The sequence below is a fragment of the Canis aureus genome, chromosome 1 (assembly GCF_053574225.1).
Source record: "Canis aureus isolate CA01 chromosome 1, VMU_Caureus_v.1.0, whole genome shotgun sequence".
Classification (NCBI taxonomy): Eukaryota; Metazoa; Chordata; class Mammalia; order Carnivora; family Canidae; genus Canis; species Canis aureus.
In genome coordinates this window covers 111,010,182-111,033,955 of record NC_135611.1, presented here as the reverse complement: position 1 = coordinate 111,033,955, position 23,774 = coordinate 111,010,182, and the positions used below count along the sequence as shown (strand labels likewise).

The 23,774-nt window shown below is 54.9% G+C and overlaps 1 protein-coding gene across 2 annotated transcripts; it reads left to right on the top strand.

Annotated features, from left to right (window-relative positions):
- Nucleotides 1–29: 29 nt before the first annotated feature.
- CLASRP (CLK4 associating serine/arginine rich protein) lies at nucleotides 30–23,600 on the top strand. Of its 2 annotated transcripts, XM_077848638.1 has the most exons (21): nucleotides 30–177; nucleotides 1,381–1,508; nucleotides 8,961–9,058; nucleotides 9,453–9,554; nucleotides 9,771–9,850; nucleotides 11,934–12,018; nucleotides 13,114–13,262; nucleotides 14,101–14,197; nucleotides 15,184–15,262; nucleotides 15,355–15,428; nucleotides 16,694–16,735; nucleotides 17,677–17,892; nucleotides 18,008–18,298; nucleotides 19,816–20,073; nucleotides 20,375–20,414; nucleotides 20,758–20,818; nucleotides 21,064–21,122; nucleotides 21,197–21,243; nucleotides 22,811–22,893; nucleotides 23,176–23,200; nucleotides 23,450–23,600. In XM_077848638.1, exons 2-21 carry the CDS (start codon nucleotides 1,410–1,412, stop codon nucleotides 23,490–23,492), a joined length of 2,028 nt encoding a protein of 675 aa, XP_077704764.1. In that variant the 5' UTR covers nucleotides 30–177; nucleotides 1,381–1,409; the 3' UTR covers nucleotides 23,493–23,600. The 2 variants fall into 2 exon arrangements, 1 of the variants encoding a protein (XP_077704764.1); XR_013352643.1 differs by lacking the exons at nucleotides 23,176–23,200; nucleotides 23,450–23,600 and having other exon boundaries at nucleotides 20,375–20,418.
- Nucleotides 23,601–23,774: the final 174 nt, after the last annotated feature.

Below are 23,774 nucleotides of genomic sequence, written 5' to 3'. Positions count from 1 at the left end.
CCTCCAAGACCCCGCCCCTCGCGTCCAGACCCCGCCCCCTCGCGCCCGGGGCCCGCCCCTTCGCGTCAGCGGAAGCGCGCTTCTCCACGTTCCGCCCCTCCCTTTCGTGCGGCCTCCCACTTCCGTTTCCGGTGCGGGCCGCGCGCGAGCGCAGCGGTGGGAGGCGGCGACGAGCCGGTGAGTGCAGGCAGTGGGCCCCGACCTTCTGGCTTTCGGGGGGGCGTCAGCCCAGCTTCGCCCCAGTCTCGGCCTTTCCCCGGGCTGCTGTGAGCCTCTGCTCGGCCCCAGCCCCGAGGGCCGCCGGCCCCGCACCCCCTCCGGCCTGCCGCGCCTCAGGCCGCGCCCCTGTCCCCGCGGTGGGCCCAAGCTCGCCGCGTACGACCCCGCCGCCTACCACAGGCCCCACCCCCTTGTCAAAAACCTTACCCTGATCTGCGAGGCCCGGACGCGGTCCCCGAGCCCAGTCCAGAGCCTCGGGCTCCGCCCCTGTCTACAAGCCTTGCCCCTGAGCGCAGCCCACCCCCTCCTGTCTGCCAGCTCCGCCTCCCTGTCTCCACTCCGTTTTTCAGCATCCCCCGCCCCCGCCTTTCGGATTCCGTCTGTAGACCTTAGTCCCCCTCTGATCTTTATTTACAGCACTCCTCTGTGTTCCCCTCCCTCCAAGCGTTGTCGTCTTCCGTCCACGCCCTTCACCTGCCCTCCATCCCCGCCACCCCCCACCCAAATCCCCCACTTGCGCCCCATACCGCTACTCTTTTACCATAAAGTCTTTCTTCTCTTCTTCGCCTGCGTTCATCCCTTACCTCCCTAACTCCCACGGGTAGCCCCATTTCAGCTCTTCTCTCTCCTTAGAACTAAAGCCCCACCTGCTTAGGGTCTACCTCCAGACCTTACTTCAGACATTCAGTCCTAACATTCCAAAACCTTTCACCAGTGATTCTAGTGCCCTGAACCCAGGATACTCCTTTCCCGGGGATGCTCACTCCAGAATCTCCTGGGGTTGGGGGGGTTTCAGAACGCCCAAGGTACTGGATCAGAGTCGTCAGGAATATGCTTCAGTCTCTTGCACACAGTTCTGCATCCTCATTTTGCTTCCCTGAAGCTGGTGTTTAGGATCAGCCTCATCACCAGCTTGTTAGGTGACTTTGATTCTGCCCATATGGTGGTTTTTTTTTTTTTAAGACTATTTATTTATTCATGAGAGACATGGAGAGAGGTAGAGGGAGAAGCAGGCTCCACGCGGGAGCCTGTGGAATTGATCACTGGACTCCGGGATCACACCCTGAGCCGAAGGCAGACGCTCAACCGCTGAGCCATCCAGGCATCCCTGTCCATATAGTTTTTAACAGCCCATCTCACACTCCCCCTGTCATTCCCCAGGTTGAGGCCCCAAGCTTGGCCTCACCACGATGTGGCACGAGGCTCGGAAGCATGAGCGGAAGCTTCGAGGCATGATGGTTGACTACAAGAAGAGGGCAGAGCGGCGGCGGGAGTACTATGAAAAGATTGTGAGTACTTGACCTTGATCTGGGGTGGGACTTTCCGGGGGTCCTGCTCATCCGGGTAAGGTGTGCACTTGAAGATACACCAAAATATGACAAAAGAGCCCAATTTCCTCAGGAGAATGTTAATTCCTTGAGCATAATCACTGGTAAAAACCAGAGATGTTCTCTTGGTTAGTATACTGTGTTGTTTAGTGTGACCTCAAGAGTAGAGAGCTGGTGTTAGCAGGAAGGAGGAAGTTTTTGTAACACTAAGAACGGTCCAGATATAAAACTGAGCACCTTCTGAATGTTGTCTTACTGCTGTATTTGCAGTGCCCAGAAAAGCTCAGCTGTTCCTGAGGTTCGGGTGGGCACCCTGTAGGAGTGCCATCAATATTCATTTAAGTAAATTTGATCACTTCTCCTGTTTGATGCTTCATTTGCTTTTAGAGAGAAGACCACACTCCATCCTGTGACCTAAAAGACCCTATGGTCTGACCTCTACTAGCCTCTTAGCTTCATCCTTGGGTAGCTCCACTGACCTTTTTTCCCATATTTCTCACCACCGGGCATTGTACTCCCTTTACCTATTTAACTCCTACTTGCCATTGAGACCCCAGCTTGAAATGGCACTTGTGTACTACGTTCAATTCTCCTGTTAGATGATATTAATATAGATGTTCCCGTTCACTATTGGATCACTGCTTTACTTTCTTACCTGGTCTTCTGGCCTTGATTCCTGCCCCCTCCAATTAATCATCTTCAGCAAGGCTAGAGAGGTCTTTCTAAAGCACAAGGCTAACACTGTACTTCTCTTTCTCTGAACTCCTCCATGGCTCCTTAGTGCCCTCAAGAGAAAGCCCAGGCAGCCTTCAAGCCTCTGCACAGTCTAGATTTTTTTTTAAATTTTTTATTTATTTATGATAGTCACACAGAGAGATAGAGAGAGACAGAGAGGCAGAGATACAGGCAGAGAGAAAAGCAGGCTCCATGCACTGGGAGCCCGACGTGGGATCCGATCCCGGATCTCCAGGATCGCGCCCTGGGCCAAAGGCAGGCGCTAAACCGCTGCGCCACCCAGGGATCCCACAGTCTGGATTTTTGCATTACGCACCCTTCCCCCACTGCCCCAGACTCATGTCACCCTGCTTTCTGCCTCGTTTCTTTACTCAAACCATCTGACCTCTTCATCATTTAGGGTCAATTTCTCTAACACAGAAGATGTATAAAGAATATCAGTTTATTTTTCAGAATTATACAGCCACAGGGCCTTTGCATGTGCTCTTCCCATACCTGGGTAACAGCTGCTCATCTGTTGGATCTCAATCCTCAAGGAAGTCTTCCTTCAGCCTCCATAGTCAGTCAGGTGTCTCCTATAATGCCATTACAGATCTCTGTTCTCCCCCTTTAAAGTTTATTTATTTTTAAATATTTTATTTATTCATTTGATACAGAGAGATACAGAGAAAGAGGGAGAGAAAGCACACATGAGTAGGGTCAGAGGGAGAGAAAAAAACAGAAGCAGATTCCCTGCCGAGCAGGGAGCCTAATGCGGGGCTCTATCCTAGGATCCTAGGACCTGGAGATCATGACCTGAGCTGAAGGCAGACTCTTAACCATCTGAGCCACCCAGGTGCCCCCCTCCTTGGAATTTAACACACACATACCTAGCTCTGTAAGACTGGGGAGTAGTATCCAGGTCACCTTTGCATCCTAAGGTTGGGGCCAGCAATATGGTTTGAAAGAGTAAATGAGTAAACCTGCTCATAGCAGTTACCATTTTAATTGCTCCTTTTGGGCACCCGGCTCTGCGAGAAGAGCTTTAGATGCATAGTTTCTTTGAATCTCGAGAGTCACCAATGAAACAGAGGCTGCTATTAGCATAGGGGAGGAATCTCTGAGAACTCCTCACTTGCCTTCTGTCACCCAGTGCCTTCTGTCAGTAGGCTGAAGGAGAGCCCCTCTCTGGTGGTGGTGGAAAAACTGTAACATGATGGTGAGGGCAGGGCCCAGGTCTGTACTGGTCCCAGTTGAGGCCCCAGTGTGGGCTGGGAGCACAGTGCTTAGGAAGAAATGGCTGTTGTGAGCTATAATAAGGGTTCATGGTGTGCCAGACCCAGTGCCCACTACTTTGGTGCGTTCTTTCTAGTCCTTTGCGTGGCCCCAAGAGTTGGGATTGATCCCTGTATTAAAGACGCTGATAAAAGCGGCTGGTGTTGTTAAAGCGTTTATGTGTTAACCATTATGTGCAAAGTGCTTGACGTGTGGTTCATGCTTCATCAGATCCTCACTGTAGCCTTGGACATGGTTCTTGTGTCCATTTTACAGATGAGTGAACTGAGGCTCGGAGAGTCATGATCTACAGTCACATAGCAAGAGGGCACAGCTGGCATTCTAATCCAGAGTCTCTGAACCTTGACCTCTCTTAGCATTTCACCTGGGCTTTCTGCTGGAGAGATAGAAGCTCTGAAAGGTGAAGCACCTTCTCCCAGGTGACACATCCTGGAGGCAAAATACTAAAATGTTTAGGTCCTTAGAGCTTGAGTCCTAGGGCTTTGGGTTCAAATTCCATCTCTTCTGTTTATGTCCAGTGTGACTTTGGGCAAAGTGACTGTCTTCCTGAGCTAGTTTTCCTTTTTTGCATGCGAAATGATGTATCATGTAGAGTCAGGTTTGGCTATGAATATAGAAGTTCATTTCCTTTTCCCCTGAAAGCCCAGAAATAGCCAGCTTGCTCAGGGACCATTTTGTTGTTCAGCTGAACATAGATTCTCTTACTAGTGTTGTCTGAAGGTCTAAGAGGGCTGCCTAATAACCATCGTGCCTGCATTCCATTCAGCAGGGAAGAAGAGAGAGGGAAAAGAGGCAAAAATGCTCACGCCAGTCTTTAAGAAAGTTTCTAGGTATTTGCACACAACACTTCCACTCGTCTAACTGGCCAGAAAGAAGTTGCAGGTTCCCATACAGGTGCAGGGGAGTCAGAGGCATAGGCTTTATTCTGCGTGGCCTTGTGCCAGACATATCAGGAGTCTGTTACTGTTGAAGGAGAGGGAATAGATGTTGGTTGCCAGCTGATAGTCTGCCACGAATGGTGGGGGATGAGTGCTTCCCTCACGGGGCTGTTCACTGAGATGGGGCACATCGACCTCAGTGGAGACCTGCCCAGGGTGACTTGCGCGGTAAAATGCTAGCTCTTTTGTTACTGAAGTTCTTACTACCAGGTAGAGCTGGAATTGACATGGTGTAGAGGAAAGAGGGCTGGAGTTGGGTCACTCTGAAAGGCCAGGGACTTCAGGCTCTCGTCTGGTTAGCTGGGGAGCTCCCTGACCTTTCTTCCCTCCCCCGCCTTGGGACAGTGGTGATTATCGGTCCCTCTCACTGGATGACGGGGAAGAACTTCCAGAACAAGAACAGTGTCTGTGGGGTGCTTGTGGTGTGGGTCTGTACAAGCCGCCATTGTCCCCGTACGCAAACGTGATCAGCATTCAGAACAGAGCTGTCAAGCTGTGGGCAGTGGCTGAGGGCTGCTTTGAGGAGGGGATGGGGCTGCTCACGTGGGTCTCATATTATTCTTGGGCTGAGAGGAGGCTGTGGGCAAGTGTTGAAGAAGCCGGGGTAGTTGGTGGCAGGCTGAATGGGTTGTGTCCACACAAGGCTGGTTTCCCTGTTCCTGGTTTGTCCTTGGTGGCTTCTCTCTCTCAGCTGACCCTGGTTCTGTCATGGCGCTTGTCCTTGTCAGCTTTCTTCTTTAATCAGTGGTTTGGATAAAGAAACAGAATTCTCTGTTGATAAGAAAATGGGAAATAAACAGTTCTCAGTTCAAGCATTTCCTCCTCAAGAGAACCCCAGGCTGACACACTGCCCTTCATCCCTGCTGCTTCCCAGCCTAAATCAGGCATTCCCCTGGGCTCTCCCATCCCAGTGCGGCCCACTCTAGGTCGTCACAGTGTGGGATGGGTCTGTCCCCAACACTGGCCTGTGAGCTGTGAAGATGGGGCTGGGGCTGTGTCGGTCACTGCCGTGGCCCTAGAATGGGGCCCTAGCACGTAGTGGGTGCCTGCTTATCAGTTGAATGAATGAATGAAAGAGTCCATGAGCTTCTCTGACTCCATCTGATGCTGGAGGCAGAGCAGTTCAATGGTTAAGGAGAGATTTTAGATCTCACAGAGGTATTTGTACATCCCGTGTTCCTTGCAGTATTAGTCACAATAGCCTAGATGTGGAAACAGCCTGTCAGTCGACTGGTGAAGGGATAAAGCAAATGTGATGTGGTATGTCCGTACAGTGGGATACTATCCAGCCTCAGGAAGAGGTATCCCGTCACATGTTGCCACATGGAAGAACCATGGAAACATTTTGTCCTAGTGAAATCAGCCAGTCACCAAAAAAAAAAAAAAAAAAAAAAAAAAAAAAGGGTGCAGGATCCCATGTAAACAAAGTATCTGAAGTAGTCAGTCCCTTAGAACCCCTAGAAACAGGAAATAGAAAATAGAAAGGTAGTTGCTGGGTGGGGGGAGTCCTTCACTGGCTCTAGAGTTTCACTTTTGCAAGATGAAGAAGTACTAGAGAGTCCTTGCACTGCAGGGTACACGGAACTCAATGCTACCGTACCATATACGTAGCAGCATATACGTAATGGCGGTTAAGGTGGTAGGTTTTCTGTTACAAGCCTTTTTTTTTTTTTTTTTTTTTTAAGATTTATTTATTTATTCAGAGAGAGAGAGAGAGAGGCAGAGACACAGGCAGAGGGAGAAGCAGGCTCCATGCAGGGAGCCCGACACAGGACTCGATCCTGGGTCTCCAGGATCACACCCCGGGCTGCAGGCGGCGCTAAACCGCTGCGCCACCGGGGCTGCCCTGTTACAAGCCTTTTACCAGAATAAGAAAAATTACTTAAAAAAACCAGTGGATTTGGGGGTCAGGCCCATTTGGTTTCTACTCCTAGCTGTGTTGCTGGCATGATTTCAAGCCAGTGGGCCACGCCCCTTGATTTCCTTGTCTGGAAGGTCACTAACCTTTGTCCCATGGTTGAGAAGTTTGAGTAAGGAAATATATATAAAACAGTTCAGGGCCTGGTCTTTAGGGTAGTTCATTGGCTTTTCCAGAATCTCCTGGCAGAGCCAGGCCCTGGACTGAGAGTTTTACTCCCCGCCTGATCCATTTTCCTTTCTGTGGTGCTGGCACAGCTAGTGGCTTCCCTGTACCAGTCAGTGTCCGTATTGCAGTGTCCCATGATGGCTGTGGGACCTGGGCATTTGGCCAGGAGCAGCCTCAGGGGTGAGAAGGGGTCTTGGCCAGGGACTGTCACGGGGCGAGGGAGCTGTGGGGCCTGAGATGAGGCATTGAGGTAGGGAAGTTAGGTGTGGGACAAGCGGTTGGATTGCCCCAGCACCACTCCTGCTGGACTCTGTGGTCTTGGGCATATCCCACCTCTGCTGAGTGGCAACAGCCTGGGAGTGGTAAGTGTGGGATGGACAGTAGCCCAGCGTTAACCACGGTCATCAGTGACCTCCTTAGCTCTTTGTGGTGGCAGGTGGGAGGAGGAGGCAGTGAGCAGTGCAGGTTTTGGGGAACTTGACGCTGGTAGGTTTTTCCTGAAGGGGCTCAGTCTCCTCATCTGTCAGGTTTCATTGTCTCTTGGCTTTGGTCAGTGGTCCGAGCGCCCCCTGTGGGAAGGGCCCTGCTCTGGGCACTGGGGAGACCGTGGTGGACAAAGCAGTGATCCCTGCCTTGTGGAAGATATGTTCTAGTGTGGGAGCTGAGTGATGAATGAATGCAAAGTGTAAAACCAGGTGGTGGCAGGTGTTGTGAAGAGAACAGGTGGGGTTAAGGAGATAGAGAATAAGTATGGGCTTGTGCAGGAAACTACTGAAGAGTTGATGAAGAAGGCTTCTGGAAAGAGATCTGAAATAAGCGAGGCAGCCACCTGCCAGAGCTTTGCAGGCCAAGGGAAGAGCAAGCACAGAGGTCCTCAGGGGAGTGGTCAAGGAATGGCATAGAGGCTAATGTGCCTGGAGCTGGGGGAGAGAAATCAGAGAGGGATGTGGCTGCTAGGTCTTAACAGAATGCTGCCCACCCCCACCCCCCCACCCCCAGGCCAGGCCGTGTGAGAAATGGACTTCAGAGGGCTAGCTGGCAGCAGGGAACCCAAGAAGAGGCTGCCAGGTGGTCTGGGAGAGAGACATACATGCTGGCCAGACGGGTGTGGCAAGAAGGGGTTGGGCCCTGGGGAGGTGTTGCTGGGGGCTTGGCCAGCCCTCAGTGGGTAGCCCAAGTAGCCCTTCTCGTGGCTCTTGCGGGTTCCTCTGATGTGGCACGCAGCAGGATCCCGGCCAGGGCCCCGCTCTTGGGGAGCTCAGTGGTGCAAGGTTTATCCTTTCCTGACTCACGATGACTTGGAATCGTGACCTCCACATAATGTCTCAGGCTTGAGGGGCACAGACTCAGGGAATGTTCTCCTCTACGTCGGTGCCTTCCTAACAGCTGTATTGAGATACAGCTCACCAGCTGTACAGTTCTGTGGATTTCAGTATATTCATCAGCACAGCCTGGATGGACCCCATACCCATTAGCAGTCAGTCCCCCAACTTCCCAGCCTTGGGTAGCTGCTCATCCACTTCCTGTCCTGTGGATTTGCTTATTCTGGATGTTTCACAGTAACGGAATCCTACAACATGTGGCCTCTTGTGACCGGCATCTTTCGCTTAGCGTCCTGTTTTCGAGATTCATCCATGTTGTAGCATGTGTTGGTTCTTCATTCTTTTTTATGGACAATTTTCCATTGTCGAAATAGACCACGGTTTGTTTATCGGCCATCCATTGATGGACATACGATTGCTTCTGTCTTTCGGCCGTTGTGGATCGTGCTGCTTGAATGTCGGTACAAGTACTCAGTCCTTCGTGGGTACATGCGTCCTTTGGAGTGGAATTGCTGGGTTGTATGGCAGTTCTTTCTTTAACTGCTGAAAGACTTAATTTCTCCACGTTCTTGTTGGTATTGTTAACGTCTGTCCTCCTTCCCGTTTTAGCTGTCCTGGTGAGTGTGAAACAATGTCTTGTGGTTCTCATTGGCATTTCTCTGATGAGTAGTGCCACTGATCATTTTTGCATGTGCTTGTGTGGTCCTGGTATTTTCGAGGCTGGTCCAGGCCAGTGTGCTCATGCCTGGGTCTGAATGAGTGGAGGTAGGGGGCAGGTGAAGAGTTGGAGAATCATATTTTGGCAGGGGCAGGGGGTGTCTTGATACCAACTTTACATTAAGCTGGGCCAGAGCTCAGAGCCTTTCTCCACCATCTCAGGAACCCCTGTCCCTAGGGGTTAGGTGGCCCCATTAGTGCTGCCATCCCTGTGCAGGTCAGACTGCCTCTGCAGCATGGACCACTTGACATCAGAGGTGGGCTCACGACCAAGCTTGGATGCAAGGGGGTGGCAGGGAGTGCAGTGCCGTGGTGACCTCCATCCTCTCTCCCCCTGCAGAAGAAGGACCCAGCCCAGTTCCTGCAGGTGCATGGCCGAGCTTGCAAGGTGCACCTGGATTCTGCAGTTGCCCTGGCTGCCGAGAGCCCCGTTAACATGTAAGACTGACTTTGAAGGGCAGGAGGTAGGGTCTGTATCTGAGGATTGGAGGTCTTGGGAATGGGTGGGGCCATGGCCACAGGCTCAGATGAAACGGGAAGTAGGTTGCCACAGGGGATGTTTCAAGACGACAGGGGCTTAGCAAGTGGCCTCTAGAACCTGGTTCGAGTTTTCTACTTGTGCTTGGTTCTGAGAAATAGGGCCCCAGTTCCCAGGGTCCCATTCAGGCCCCTCTTGAGGCCAGGAGCTTGAATGTGGATTCAGGGGGATGAGGGACATAAGAGACTGAGAAGTGGGGGTTGAGGGTGGGGCCCTGGAATATCACTGAGAGCTGAGGTGACAGGGAATGGGTGTGGGCCCTGGGGACCCTAAACTCGTTGCTCCCCATTTCAGGATGCCCTGGCAGGGGGACACCAACAACATGATTGACCGCTTCGATGTCCGTGCCCACCTTGATCACATTCCCGACTACACCCCGCCGCTGCTCACCACCATGTAAGCTGCGCCCCTGACGCTTGCCAGGCAGAGAGTCTGAGCCTTACTCCCCCCTCTTTCCCAAGCCCTTGCCTGCCTGTCACTTTCCTGGGAAGGAGGAGGTATGCCAGTGGGGAGCTTCCCAGCCTGAACCAGACTCCTCATCCCCTGCTCCTGCTGGCTTGGGGTGTGGCCTACCCTCTTCCTCTGATCTCAAGGCCTTGACCTCCCCCAAAGCTCCCCAGAACAGGAGTCAGACGAGCGGAAATGTAACTACGAGCGCTACCGAGGCCTGGTGCAGAACGACTTTGCCGGCAGTGAGTGAGCTGGGGCATGGCGGGTGGGTAGGGAGGCCGTGGACACAGGAAGACCACTTTCACTCCAGTGCTTTCAACTACAGGACCTGGGGTTTGCTCCCAGCTCTTTCTTCTGAGGCCTCTGTCTTTGGACCCAGTACAGGCAATGTCTCCTGAGCAAGATAGTCCTGCCGAGGTCACTTTCATATCCCACACCCTCTGCCTTTCTGATCTTTGTCCTAAAAAATTTGGGAAAATAGCAAGAATGCATCATATCCCTCTGTGTGTTTCTGCCAGTTTGTTTGGGTCAGAATGTAACTTTTGAAGAGGAAATTTCTTTCAAGAATTTTCTAAGAATATTTACACAAAGTTTGACAATCTGCCAATCCTTTGTATATATTGGTATCGTTCCTCTGAGCCATCACCATGCTGCTTCACAAATAAAACGGAGACTCAGGGTTTTCCCCATTCTGGGCTTGCCCGGGGAGGTTTGGACTCTGACAAACTTGAATCTTTTTGTCTGCATTCTATCTCATCACATCTGCACAACCATCTAGCAGTGGCATCCATTTTATAGACGAGGACATTGAGGCTCAGGAGTTGGTGGGAACACCGTCCAAAAAGCTGGGATTCTCACCCTGCCCTTAACCACTGCTTCCTTCTGATGGTCAGCTCTGAGCCTTAGCTCCCCTCCTGAGAAGGACTGAGACCTCCCCTCTTAGGGTTTCCCTGTTGAGTTAGAAGGAGGACAGGCCACATGAGACCCTTAGCCTGGCCAGTCTCAATCTCCTCCCAGAGAAGGGTGGTGATGATGGTTTCTTTCCCCCAAGGTAGTTGTAAGAGCCCGGTGAGGGGTACATGAAGCCCTGGCACTGAGCCTGGTTCAGTCAGTCCTAGGTGTGGATTTGCTATTCTCTAATTTCTTTGTTTCTAAGATGGGTGTTTTAGCATCTCTAAAACCAAAGATTGCCAAAGTTCTAGCAATCAGTGAGGTGTTAGAATCAGGGAAATTTATCATCATTGATACTGTTGCTGCTTTTGCTTTCACCCAAGGCCAGGGGGTTCTTGGTGATGGAGCCAGAGTTTCCCTTCCTTTGGTCTGACTCTGCATTCGTGCATTGCGATAATTCCTGAGCACCTATGGTGTGGCAGGTGCTCCTCTGGGGTCAGGGTCTCGTGGGGGGGCGGGGAGCAACCACAATGTCCCCAAAGTGGGTGGTGATTGCAAACGAAGGTGGGGTTATAAACAGACAGTGCGCTGTTCTCTGAGGTGCTTGACAGAGGCTAGGGTTGGAGAAGGGTGGAGAGGAATTCTGGTGAGGAGAGGTTGGCTGGGATCTTTCGGGTGGATGGGGGCAGGCAGCCTGTATGGCTGGAGCAAGGAGAGTGAGGCAGCTTGTGTGAGACAGGCCAGCAAGGCCCTCTCCCAGGCTTTGTATACCATGATTGGGAACCAGGAAGGACATGGGGGTGGGGGTGGGGCTGCTGGAGCAAGGGACGGTGCTCCGTCACCTCTGGGTTCACTCAGCCCTCCAACTTGACTTTACAAATAGAAAAGCTGAGACCCACAAAGGGAAGGGGACTTGCCCAGGATCCCGCAGCCCGTCAGGGCCATGTGTTCAATTGCAGGGAAGATCAGAGAAGGCTCTGACACAATGCCGAGCTCCCCAAGTTAGGTATTGTGGGTAAACAAGAGCTCAGATGGCTCCAAACACGTGTAATTGAAACTGAGCCACAGAGAGGCACATGGTGGAGTGGCCCATGAAGTCCCAGTGACATCCAGTGGTCAGAAGTTTGTAGTTTTGAGGGGTCCAACCAAAGGCCTCCCTTGCAGGGATAATAGGACCATTGCTCCAGTGCCAAGTGCTCACTCTGCCAGGGCAGCTGCTTTACAGAAAAGGAAACCAGGCAGAGAGAAGTTAAGCCCCTTTATGGTCTCATGGCGAGTCCTGCAGTTGCTGTGTCCTCCCCACACAGTTTGTGATTATCTGCACTCCAGCAACTCTGCCCCTGGCTGAACTTGGGTTGCACTCGTCTTCCTTCCTTCTGCATTCTTGTGTCCCTCACCCCCACTCTGACCCTTCTGTCTCGTACTCTGCTTCAGTCTCAGAGGAGCAGTGCCTGTACCAGATCTACATTGACGAGCTGTACGGAGGCCTCCAGAGACCCAGTGAGGATGAGAAGAAGAAGTGAGTTGGGGTCTGGGGGCATGGTGGCAGTGGGGGAGCCCGGAGGACTGTGAGCCCCACCAGGGCACGGCCTCATCTAGCTCATCCACCTCAGTTTTCTCAGAGTCAAGGCCAGTGTTGGGTACACAGTAAGCACTCAGTAAACACTTAGAGGAGGAAGTGGTGGCCTGTGTCGACCCAGGCGTGGGTGAGTCCTGCCTTTGAGGACTCCCTCTCTGACTTTTGTTGTGCTCCCCTGCCACAAGGGCTAGGAGGAGTCCTCTCTTCCTGCAGTGAATGGAGCTTGTAGGTGGTTCTGTGCCTGCCCTGTGTGTGTTCAGCAGCAGCAAGTGTCACTTCAGAGGGGGGCTTCTCAAGGCCATGTCCTTCAAGGAACAAGCTGTGGGGGGAGTTGGGGCCTTACCTGGAGCAGCTGGTGGGCAGTCTCCCTTCTGTCTTTGTGCCCTCTGCCGGGGTAGCCCTGTCTTCCTCCTGGGGCAGCTCTTGGCCCACCTGTCCCACAGCAGTCCAGGAGCCTGACTCCTTTCTTCCATCTGGAGTTTCCACAGATGCCATGGAAGCTTCTCAATGACTGATCTTACCCATGATCCCACTTTCAGGATGAGGCTGGCACTCAAAGGGTGCTTGGGACTATTAACTAAATTAATTCAGCAACAGACATGCTTGAGGCTGCTCCCCTGTTATGGGCAGAGCTGGGTCACGTTGTTACCCAAGATAACTCTGGGTCCTGCCCTCGAGTCTGCTAACAGCAAGTGCTTAGAAGACAGAAGGGAGCCTGCCCCGCTGGGACCTCCCTGACCCCCAGTAGTCATGACCCAACAAGGGTGGGGCTGAGGAGCTCAGGATGGTGCATGACCCAGCCTAGGGAATGACTTCCTGGAGGCCTTGGAGCTGGAGCTTAGGGGAAGAGGGAAGGGCTGGTAGGAGGCAGGTGCAGAAGGTTCTAGGCTGGGGGACTGTGTGTGTGAGGGCCTGGAGGCAAGAGCACCCTTGGGAGGCTAGAGCTTGGGGAGTCAGTGTGCCCTCCCTCATGGCTTGGGATCTGGGCTGGACCCTGCCCGTGGCCCTCCTGGCTCATGGGCTTCCCCGTCCCAGGCTGGCAGAGAAGAAGGCTTCCATTGGCTACACCTATGAGGACAGTACCGTGGCTGAAGTAGAGAAGGTGGTGGAGAAGCCAGAGGAGGAGGAGTCACCAGCAGAGGAGGAGAGCAACTCGGACGAAGATGAGGTCATCCCCGACATCGGTGGGGTCCCCTCTCTGCCCTCTCCCACCCCGCAGTCCCTGGGCATCGTTTTCGTGTCTCGTTCCTCACCCTCTGTGGGACACCCCGCACTTACGAGCCCCATTTCTCCCGTCCCTGCTCCAGGGCACTCCAGCCTCTGCCGTCCTCCATGTCTTACTCATGTGCTCCTCTGTGTTGGCCTCCCTCTCTGTATTTCTCCTTTCTCATTTTAGGATACTACTTCTATGATATTGTCCCCACCTAGGTTCTGTTTCCGTTCTTTTCTACTTGGGTTAGCCTCTCTGTCTCCCTCTTTTTGTCTCTCCTCTGGAGAACATGTGTTCGTTCAGTCCAGAGCCATCCCTCACCTCCCCCCATCCCGACCCTGCCATTCACTGTTCCCCGCAAATACTGGTAGCTCCAGTTGTCTAACCTCATCCGCTCAGCCAGCTGCTGCTTATCACACATATGTGAGGCATCCATCCCCTTCTCAGAGTGCATCTAGCTCCTAAACACTTCTGACTCACCCAGATCTTCACCCCCCATCATCCGTCCCCATCGACACATGGTACATCGCTCAGTCCACTGGTCTCGATCGTCCATCTCAGTGCTCATTTGGGTCCTCATGAATTGCATCTCCTCCCCACCCCCACCTAACGCCCCTTGCCGTTGGTTGCGCTCACCTCCGGCCAACCCTGTGCCAGCCTGGGGACGCCGAGATGAGCTGACTCGTTCCCTCCCTGCAGAGGCCTCCAGTGTGGTGGGCATCCCCTCGTGCCCCCATCTCTCAGGGCACTGCCCCCTCATCCCCGGTCTTCTCATTTGGCTTTGGCCCCTGACAGCCTTTCTCTTGGTGCAGACGTGGAGGTGGATGTGGACGAACTGAACCAGGAGCAGGTGGCAGATCTCAACAAGCAGGCCACGACCTATGGCATGGCCGATGGTGACTTTGTCAGGTGAGGCCTGCTGGCTGGTGCTCCTCCATTCTGGCCCAGTGGTGTCCATCCTCACCCCTGTTGCTCACAGCTGCTTTATTCCTCGGTGCTGGTAGGCCCAGCCCCATGTGGGGGGGGGGGGCGGCGTGCGGCGGCTTCACATGCACAGGCTCCAGAGCATATGGGATGGTACTTTGACCAGGCTTTGCCTGTGTGGAAACTGAAGCTGCACCCAACTCCGTGTGACCTGCGGACCTCTGACCCCTAAAAGTTCCCCGGGTTCCTGGGCCTGGTGGACAGCACCCTCTGGTGGAGAGGAGGCTTCAGTCACTGGCTCACTCCCTCACAGTTGCTGATGTGCATGCAGGTCTCACAGAGAATGGCCCCAGTTAACAGAGTATTGGGTCTGAATCCGAATGATCCCATCTGAACATGGCACCCTCTGCTCAGAACCCTCCATGACTGCCCCATTCCTTGGGCACCCAGAGTCCTCACCACGGCCACAAGACCTTACCTGTCTGGTCCTCTCCTCCTCTTACCCACACACTCCACCCCTGTGTAGCCTCTAAGGCTCCACCAGACTTCAGGCCACTGCAGTGTTGGCTTTGCGACTTATTCCCTGTGGTTTCTCCTCAGTTGTCATTTTTCTCCATGTGGCTTCCCTGACCTCCCTCTTGAAAGCTGTAGCAGCTTTTACATGTTCCCTGGCACTTCCTTCCTCCTTCTGCCGTCAATCTTCCCATCTAACTTTTTACTGTTTAACGTACTACTCGTCCCATTACCTTGGTCACTGTTTTCTCCCTAGAACGTAAGCCCGCAAGGGCCAAGATTTTTGTTTGTTTTCAATAGTGAATCCCCAGTACGTAAAATAGCATCCGTGTGCAGTGGGTGCTCAGTAATCGTGCTGAATGATTGAGAGACTCCAGGATGGTGTGGGATTCCTCACTTCCTGCAACAGTTCTGCCTATGGCCACCCCTTCTCCACTGTGACCCCCCTCCCCTTGCAGGATGCTCCGGAAAGACAAGGAAGAGGCAGAGGCGATCAAGCACGCCAAGGCCCTTGAGGAAGAAAAGGCCATGTACTCGGTGAGAGCCGGGCCAGGGTGGGGGGTGGGGGTTGCCTCAGGGAGGGTGCATCCCTCATTAACACAGTGCCCCCCCCCCCCCCAACTCTCCAGGGCCGACGTTCCCGTCGCCAGCGGAGGGAGTTCCGGGAAAAGCGACTCCGGGGCCGCAAGATCAGCCCACCCAGGTAGGCTAGGTCCCTCCCCTGTGCCTCTGCCCTGCCAGCCTCATTCAGGGCTCAGGGGCAGGGAGCTTGGGCTCATTAAGGGGCCCCCTTTGGGGGCAGGCTTGGGCTTGTGAACAGATTCCTCCTAGTAGGGCAGTAATTGGGGTAGGTTTAGGGGAGGAAAGGCCTCAAGGGGCATGTAGACACCCTGCCCTGCCAGCCACTCCCCTCACCTGCTGGACTTGGGACTCTTGCCAGGCATCACAGGCACCAGTGGGAAAGGGTGTGGGGTAGCTAAAGAGTTGAGAGCAGAGTCAAGGGAAACAGGTCTGTCCCTGAACTCCTATGTGCTTCTCCTCCTGGGTGGTGTCCTTGTCAGATTTGAGGCAAGTGACTTCTCTTGAATTTCTGCTGCCTCCTTTGGAAAGGGGGCACCATCACCTCCCAGGGTTGGGGGAGCACCAGTGCCCACTTTAAGGTCTGGGGCAGGTTGGGATGAGGCGGTTTAGGTTGAGGGGCTTCCAGATGAGCCTGCTGCTGCCTCTTAGTCCTGGAGGCCCAGTGCAAACCCACACCTCTTTTTGCTGCACCATCTCTGGTTAAGGAGAATAGCTGAGGATAGCTGTGGGGCTTAACTGAAGCAGTCTTTTGTGGTCTCCAGGCTTGATGTGGGGTCTGGAAAAGCCCCACTGATTGCTGCCATCATCCTCCCCGCTGTACAGGCGCAGTGTAGTGCGTAAAGGTGGGATTCAGGGCCACAGGGCCTGTGTGATGCTGGGTGGGTGACTGTACTGTTCTGGGCCTCAGTTTGCTGAGTTCTGAGGTGAATGATCCCAGGAGCCATGTGAGAGTTATGAAGAACAGCTGAGTTCACGGAAGTAAAACACTCAGGACATAGGGAGCATCTAAGTCACTGTGGCTGTTCTAGTTTTACCATTGTCCTTGTTAATGAGCCGAGACCCGGGCTGCAGAACCAGGGCCTTGGAGTAGCAGGAGGGATGCTTGTCTGGGGTCTGGAGCTCAGGCAGGACCAAAGCTCCTGGAGTCCCTGTTGCTCGGGGTTGGGAGGGCCCAGAACATTGTTTGTGGGGTGTGGCCAGGCTTCAGACAGATCTGAGGTGGGGTGGGCAGAGGGATCAAGGCAGGGCGTAAGACCTGGCCAGCAGCCCCCTCCTCACTGTGCCTGGTACCTGGCCTTGGGTGCCTTGACTGGGGGAGTGGGCCCAATTCCATGCCTATTCAGATCCCAAGCCCCTACTTGTCCTGTCCCGCTCTTCTCTCCGTAGCTATGCCCGCCGAGACAGCCCCACCTACGACCCTTATAAGCGGTGAGTTCCCAGGGCCCAAGGAGGGGCAGCCAGCAAACTTGATGGAGGGGCAATGCTGGGGAGAAGGGGTGGTAGGGGGCAACCTGTAGGCTGTTCTGTGATCATAGACTGGGCAGTGTGTTTGGGTGGGTGGGGGGTGGGTCTTAGCGCCTGGTGTCATCTGCGGGTCTGAATTGTTTTTCTGGCTTCCAGAATATTATTTTGCTTTCCCAATTTTTTTCTTTAAACGTGAATCTTTAATTTCCTGATCTAAACATGATGTAGTTATATGTTAAAAATGACCAAGCATGATAGAAAGGCCTGATGCAGAAATCATAAGTCTCTTTGATCTAAACTCCTGGAAACAAGCAGTGAGAAATGTTACACAGAAGGGCCCACCCTGGCACACGCTTGTCTCCGGGATGTGGGAGCAGAGGCCTTGAGGGTGTACAGATGGCAGTCTGACCCGGGCACGCTTTTCAGAGTGCAGTGTGAGGGACCTGCTGCTCTGGGCTCTTGGGAGGATAGGTGAGATGAGGCAGGTATGTTTGGGTACAGGGTCAGGTCCAGGTAAGCACCCAATCCAGGAACATGGGTACTTTTCTTTTATAACAATGGAATTGTACCACACTTAACCTTATAGAACTTGCTTGATTGACATCTGGGTTGAAGTGATCTTTCCAGGTTAAATCTGTAGATATGTTCACCCTTTTTTAACAGTTGCATAAAATCAGTACAGTTTGCCATCACTCACTTTTTTATTTTGAGGAGGCTCTGTGGTTGAGTCAGACTCTTGCATGGCTGGGTTTCTTTCTGTCCTTTAGCTCTGTCCGTTCATGCTGGGTGCCTAGTCGTGCTTGGTGCTACTGTGTCCTCGTTTTGGGGACTATACTGTATGTATGTGGTTAGCCAGTGAGCTCCCCAGGAGCCTGGCAGCTGAGTCCCTCCTCCTTGCCCTGCAGGTCACCCTCAGAATCCAGCTCTGAGTCCCGCTCCCGCTCCCGCTCCCCGACCCCAGGCCGTGAGGAGAAAATCACGTTCATCACCAGTTTTGGGGGCAGCGATGAGGAGGCGGCCGCAGCGGCAGCAGCGGCAGCCGCGTCAGGGGCCACCACAGGGAAGCCCCCCGCACCCCCCCAGCCCGGCGGCCCCGCACCGGGACGTAATGCCAGCGCCCGGTCGGTAACGCTCACGCTGCCCGCTCTACGCCCCGGCCACCATGGGGGGGACCCGGGGCAGTGGGGGGCCACGGCCCAGGCCCATGCTGACCGGCCCTCCGTGCCCCGCCTGCAGCCGCCGCTCCTCCTCCTCCTCCTCCTCCTCTTCTTCTGCCTCGAGGACCTCCAGCTCCCGCTCCAGCTCTCGCTCCAGCTCCCGCTCCCGCCGTGGCGGGGGTTACTACCGTTCTGGCCGCCATGCACGCTCACGCTCCCGGTCTTGGTCCCGCTCTCGGTCCCGCTCCCGGCGCTATTCCCGGTCCCGTAGCCGCGGCCGGCGGCACTCAGGTGGGGGCTCCCGAGATGGACACCGGTATTCCCGCTCGCCGGCCCGGCGAGGTGGTTACGGGCCTCGGCGCAGAAGCAGGTGTGTGGTGCTGATGTGTGTGGGGGGGGCAGGGGTCTTGGGGGGCAGGCACAGCCCTGTGTGAGCGAGACCAGCTTTGAGGGAGGGGACCAGGCCACTGCTGCTCTGTGAGGAAGCCCTTGGTTTGCAGGGGAGGTGTGCCCTCTGTTCTCCACGTATGGTGACGTGGCTTAGAGCATGGCCACATTCTCAGGACCATGTGAGGGTCGGGGTGGCGGGAGACTGAGCTGGTCTTCCTGTGGGGAATTCCCAGGCGGGGGTATAGAGACTTGTATGGACACTCCCGAGTGTCCTGTAGTTTGCGGTGGGGACCTGGCTGGCCTTTAGAGCTGGGATGAGGTAGGAAACAAGGCATCTAGGGAGTGGAATGCCCTTGCTGGACTCTTACTTGGTGAGATCAGGGCCGTCCATGCCATGGCTCAGTGGGTGAGATTGGGTTGGGGAGCGGCTGTCTGGCTTTAAATTCTGGCCCTGCTCATAAATTTCTGGGGCTTCATTTTCTTCATCTGTAAAGTAAGGATAGTGTCCTCTTCATTGAGTCATCGTGAAGGTGTAATAAGTAACGCGTGTGAATGCTTAGTACAGGGCCTAGTGTTGGGCGAGTGCTGCCATCACCAACATTGTCACCTGTGTTGTGGCATGTGTCTCAAGTGTCAGCTACCTACAGGGGCTGGCAGGTAAAATAAATGGGCCAGGTGGGCCCCGAGTGAACTGGGGTACACGTGTCCCGTTCCAGTCAGGGCGTCAGCTGTGCAGTGGCAGGCCTGGAGTCACCTTATCTTCTGTTCTTTCAAGAGAAGTTGAGAGTCTGGATTTTGAAAGGGTAGTTTATTTTCTCAACATTGCCAACAAATTTGAGTTTGTAAAAACTTGGACATCTCTAGCAGAAGCAGTGTGTGGCATAGAGTTGACTTCCAGGTCATTGCCTGTAGCCTTACCCAGCGCAGCCACAGGAGAAAGGCTAGGGAAGGGAGGGGGCATGGCCACATCTTGAAGGCCAGCCTGAGGGTGAGCCCTTGCTGAGGAGCTCCCCGGATCCAGAACAGAGAAAGGATGGCGCTGCATGTCTCCAGACTGGGTCTTGTGGATCTGTGCTGTAGATAGGTGGGGAGAGGGGGCTAGGGGGTGGTCCCCACTGGACCCCAGCAAGATGAAAAGGTACTAAGGGTGTGGACGAGGCCACAGTGCCTAGGTGCCCAGACCCGGTCACAGTGTATAAAGGGGGACTGCTGGGTAGCCAGGTCCTGCTATCCCAGAGGTCACCTCCCAGGGGAAGAGGTGAGTGCATGTCCCATGAGTGAGAAGCAAGGAGCCATCTCAGGGTGGTTGTATCTGGAGGGTGGTCTCTGTGTAGACACGGAGCGAGGCCAGGGAGCAGCTGATGGGAGGAGCTGGTGATCACACCTGGACCTACTGTAGGGCCTAGCCAGAGGGCTATAGCTTCAGAGCCAGGACAGGGTGTGCGGAGGGCGTCCCTGGCTCCTAACAGCCCCCCATCTGCCCCGCCATACCCCCAGGAGCCGCTCCCGCTCCGGGGACCGGTACAGGCGGGGTGGCCGGGGTCCCCGGCACCACAGCAGTAGCCGCAGCCGCAGCAGCTGGTCCCTTAGCCCGTCTCGCAGTCGCAGCCCGAGCCGCAGCCGCAGTCCCAGTCCAAGCCGCAGCCGCAGCCAGAGCCGTAGCCGCAGCCGCAGCCAGAGCCACTCGCCATCACCCCCGAGGGAGAAGCTGACCAGGCCGGCGGCGTCCCCTGCCGTGGGCGAGAAGCTGAAAAAGTGAGTAGGGGCAGGGCGGGGGTGAAGAAAGCGGTGAGCCTCGGGAAGAGTGGTGAGCTCCACTGTTCCCATTTTGAAGAGAGCTTGGTCCTGCCACAGGAGGTTGGAGAGGGATGTAGCTCTGTCATGGGGTTCTGAGTAGTCATAGCCTTGTCTTGGATGAAGGTTCAGGGGACACAGCCCTGTCCTGAGGGATCCAGGAGGGCCACAGTCCCTCCCTAGGGGTGTATGGGCCCCAGGGCCTTGGCTGTCTGGTCTGAGGGCAGAGCCGAGGTGGCAGCTCTCCTTTTCTTTCTCCCAGGACCGAACCTGCCGCTGGTAAAGAGACAGGAGCTGCCAAAGTCAGTAAGAATTTGGAACTCGCCCGTCTAATTCCCGCCAGCAGCAGTGCCCGAGAGCTGGGCCCGGTGGGCCTGCAGGGGGGACCCGAGGGGGGCCGGGAGATCCAGCCCTGAGGTTGAAGCGAGCTGGGAATGCTCTGCTCCGGGAGGTCCGTGTCCCCCTCCCCTCCTCACCATCCACCAGGGCTCCATCTGCCCCCAGGCCTCCCAGCCCCTTGTGGTGGGAGTCTGTGGCTGGTCCCTCGTCCCATTGTGCCCCTGCAAGTCCCAGGCTCTTAATGAGGTGGGTTGTGGGAGCTCCGGACACCCACCCCCTCTCCCACTTCTTCTCCCCCTTCCCCAGCCCAAGCTGACGCCGCAGGAGAAGCTAAAGCTGAGGATGCAAAAAGCACTGAACAGGCAGTGTACGTCCCACCCCTACCTCTGGTCTTCCCCGCTCCTCAGCCTTCCAGCCTGGCCTCGGCCCTGCCTGCTCCTGGACAGGCATCAATGAGGTGGCGTTCTGGGGAGAAGCTGGTGTGCGTGCTGTTCCGCTGCCACCATGCTCAGGGCCGTAGCCGTCTGGCCTCTCGGTTCAGTTTTGGCATCTGGGAAAGGGAGGGGGAGCTTGCGAGGGTACCCCTCAGCCACCACATCTCCTTCACCACAGTCAAGGCGGATAAGAAGGCAGCCCAGGAGAAGATGATTCAGCAGGAACATGAGCGCCAGGTAAGGGTGGGAGTGAGGGGTGGGGCCGGGGTGGGGTGCCAGCCGGCCCACCCTCACAGCCATCTCTGCCACAGGAGCGGGAAGACGAGCTTCGAGCCATGGCCCGCAAGATCCGCATGAAGTAAGACCATCATGCTCCCGTGTCTGGGCCACAGCCCGTCATTTCCGGGCTGCCCAGCGTTGCCCATCACTTGGCTCATAGCTAGAGCTCCGCTGCCTGCTCTGCCCTTGGGGTGGGAGAAAGTCCAAGTGCCTGTCTGGGCCTCTGTCCTCCACTTACTCACTCCAGCTGCTGTGGCCCCTCCCAGCTGGTGCCCCGGGTGCTCGGGGCCTCTTCTCTTCTCCTTCCTGGCTTCACTCATTGAGGACCTTCCCTGGCTGTCCTGTCTAGAGTAGCACCCCAGAATGCTGTCCTCTAAGCTTGCTGTGTTTCCTTTGGAGTGCTGACGCCTTTCTGGCTCACACCATTTTGTTTCCTCACTTATTGTTGAAGTCTCCCCAGAGTGGACGAGAGGGCAGGCCCGTCTGCTGGGATCCTGCTGTGCGCTCAGCCCCCTGAACAGAGGTGGTGCTCAGCAAGCCAGCCCCGTGGCAAGTTCTTCCTAGTGCAGAGAGATGGGCTCCTCTCTTCTGCCCTGTTTCTCAGCTTTTCCCTCCAGAGCAGACAGGCCTACATCCTGGATCAGGTGGATGTGGAGTCTGGTCCCAGCTCTGCCTCTCTGTGACCAGAGCGCCCGGGGTGGGCACTGGTACTCTTAGGCCTCACTTTGTGCTCTGCACCCAGGATGGTCCTTGGTGACAACCTCACAGGGCAGCTCAGGAACGAGGGCTCGGATAGCGTGGGCCCCCTCAGGGCCAGTGGGCAGAACTGGGGGCCTGAGTGCTCAGTGCTGACAAAGAGGGGAATCCGTGAGTGGCCTGGCCATGTCACCGGTTGCTTGTTTTGAGTCCTCAGGAAGGCAGCTTCCTTCCCCTGAGCCAAGACTCCTTCCTCTGTAGGGCTTCCAGCATGGTGCCTAGCATGTCAGAAGCCTGCTGGTTGTATTTGTCACCATTTTTGCTTATTGCCTCCCATTGTGTGTTGGGCCTCTGAGGATGCTGCCTGCTTCCATCATTGCCCCAGGACTCAGCATCATGGTTGGTCGGATCTGAGTTCTGGTCCTGCCTCTGCTGCCCACCAGCTGTGGGCCTTTTTGTCTGGACTTCAGTCTGCTTACCAGCTAAACAGGGATGGAATAGTTTGTCCCACCTCACAGGCTTGTTGGGTGAATTTAGTCAGATCAGGGTCAGTCGAGCAGAAGGGGCCCAATAAATACAGCCCTTGGGGTCGTGAGCGCCAGGCATTCTGACAAAAGCTGATGAAGTACTTAGTGTGCGCGTCCCTGTGTTTTGAGAGCACCTGAGTGTGACGGGGAAAAAGATCGAACTTTTCAGCTCGATCCAGTATGTTTGTTCAGCAGGCCTTACGAAGCGAGGCTGAGATTCCAGTCCTGGCTCTGCCCAGCCTGTATCCCTGAGCCCAGTGCTTGCTCTCATTTCCTAGCAAGGATAGGGGTAGTGGTACTACCTGCCCCTGGGTTTACTCTGCAACTTAGACTGGGATATTGGAAGCACCTGCTCTGGGCAGGCAACCCGTCTGTGCCAAGTTCTATGTTGCCGCATGCTGATGCCTGCCTTTCCCCCTGCAGGGAGCGGGAACGCAGAGAGAAGGAGAGAGAAGAATGGGAACGCCAGTACAGCCGGCAGAGCCGCTCACCCTCCCCCCGCTACAGTGAGTATCCCCACGGTCATTCAGAATCAGGCTACAAAGACCCCTAGCATGTTTTCCACGTTACCTACCTCCCAATCAGTTAAGACTCTCATGACCCACACACTTGCTTTAGTCACAAGGGAACTGTGGGTATTCGAAGCAGTGCTCATTGCCACGCATCGGTGTGGGCTGAGGGGACTGGCTGGAAGCACAGGAGTTGCTTTAGCTAGAGGCAGCCCCAGAAGTCCCACCCCAGAGCCTGGCCCCTGGGCATTTATTTGCTTTGTTCTCTTTTCTTTCCAGGTCGAGAATACAGTTCTTCCCGAAGGTAAGCCAGCCCAGTTCCCTGAAGATGACCTTGTCCCTGCCCTGGTTCTTCCATCTCCACCGTGTTGCCCTCCAGTGGCACAGGCTGGTCTCATCCCTGGTTAACATCCCTCCCTCTGCAGCTTGTTCGCCCATCACCGATGCCCGTGGTCACGAATGTGTTGGTGTATGCGTGTGCACGTGCATGTGCATGCACAGCATGGCTGCTTCTACCTAGCCCTCATAGGGGGTCCTCCATTTCTCTCTCCAGGCGCTCAAGGTCCCGATCTCGAAGTCCCCATTACCGACATTAGGCAGAAGCGTGGGGGGCAGGAGGATGGGGGTGGGGTGAGGGCTCAGGCTGTGATGCTGCTGGTTTTATCTCCAATTAAATAAAATCACTCATTATTTAATTCCCTTTAGCTGGTCTCCGAGTCATCTGTGTGGTCAGTGTTGGCCAGCCACCAATGTCAGCTGGGGGGTAGCTGGTTGGCTTCAGGGACAGGAGCCAGTGGCAGTAGCCTATGTGGCAAGTCCTGCCCATCCGTAGGTGTCTTGGTGGCAGCTCCTTGTTGGTTAGCAGGATTCCTGCTGCA

Bases quoted from the DNA above. Each gene is read 5' to 3' on its own strand.
- CLASRP (XM_077848638.1), top strand. From the start codon at position 1,410: ATGTGGCACGAGGCTCGGAAGCATGAGCGGAAGCTTCGAGGCATGATG. The intron at 9,059-9,452 runs GTAAGACTGACT...TCCCCATTTCAG, and splicing joins GCCGAGAGCCCCGTTAACAT to GATGCCCTGGCAGGGGGACA. The intron at 13,263-14,100 runs GTGGGGTCCCCT...CTCTTGGTGCAG, and splicing joins TGAGGTCATCCCCGACATCG to ACGTGGAGGTGGATGTGGAC.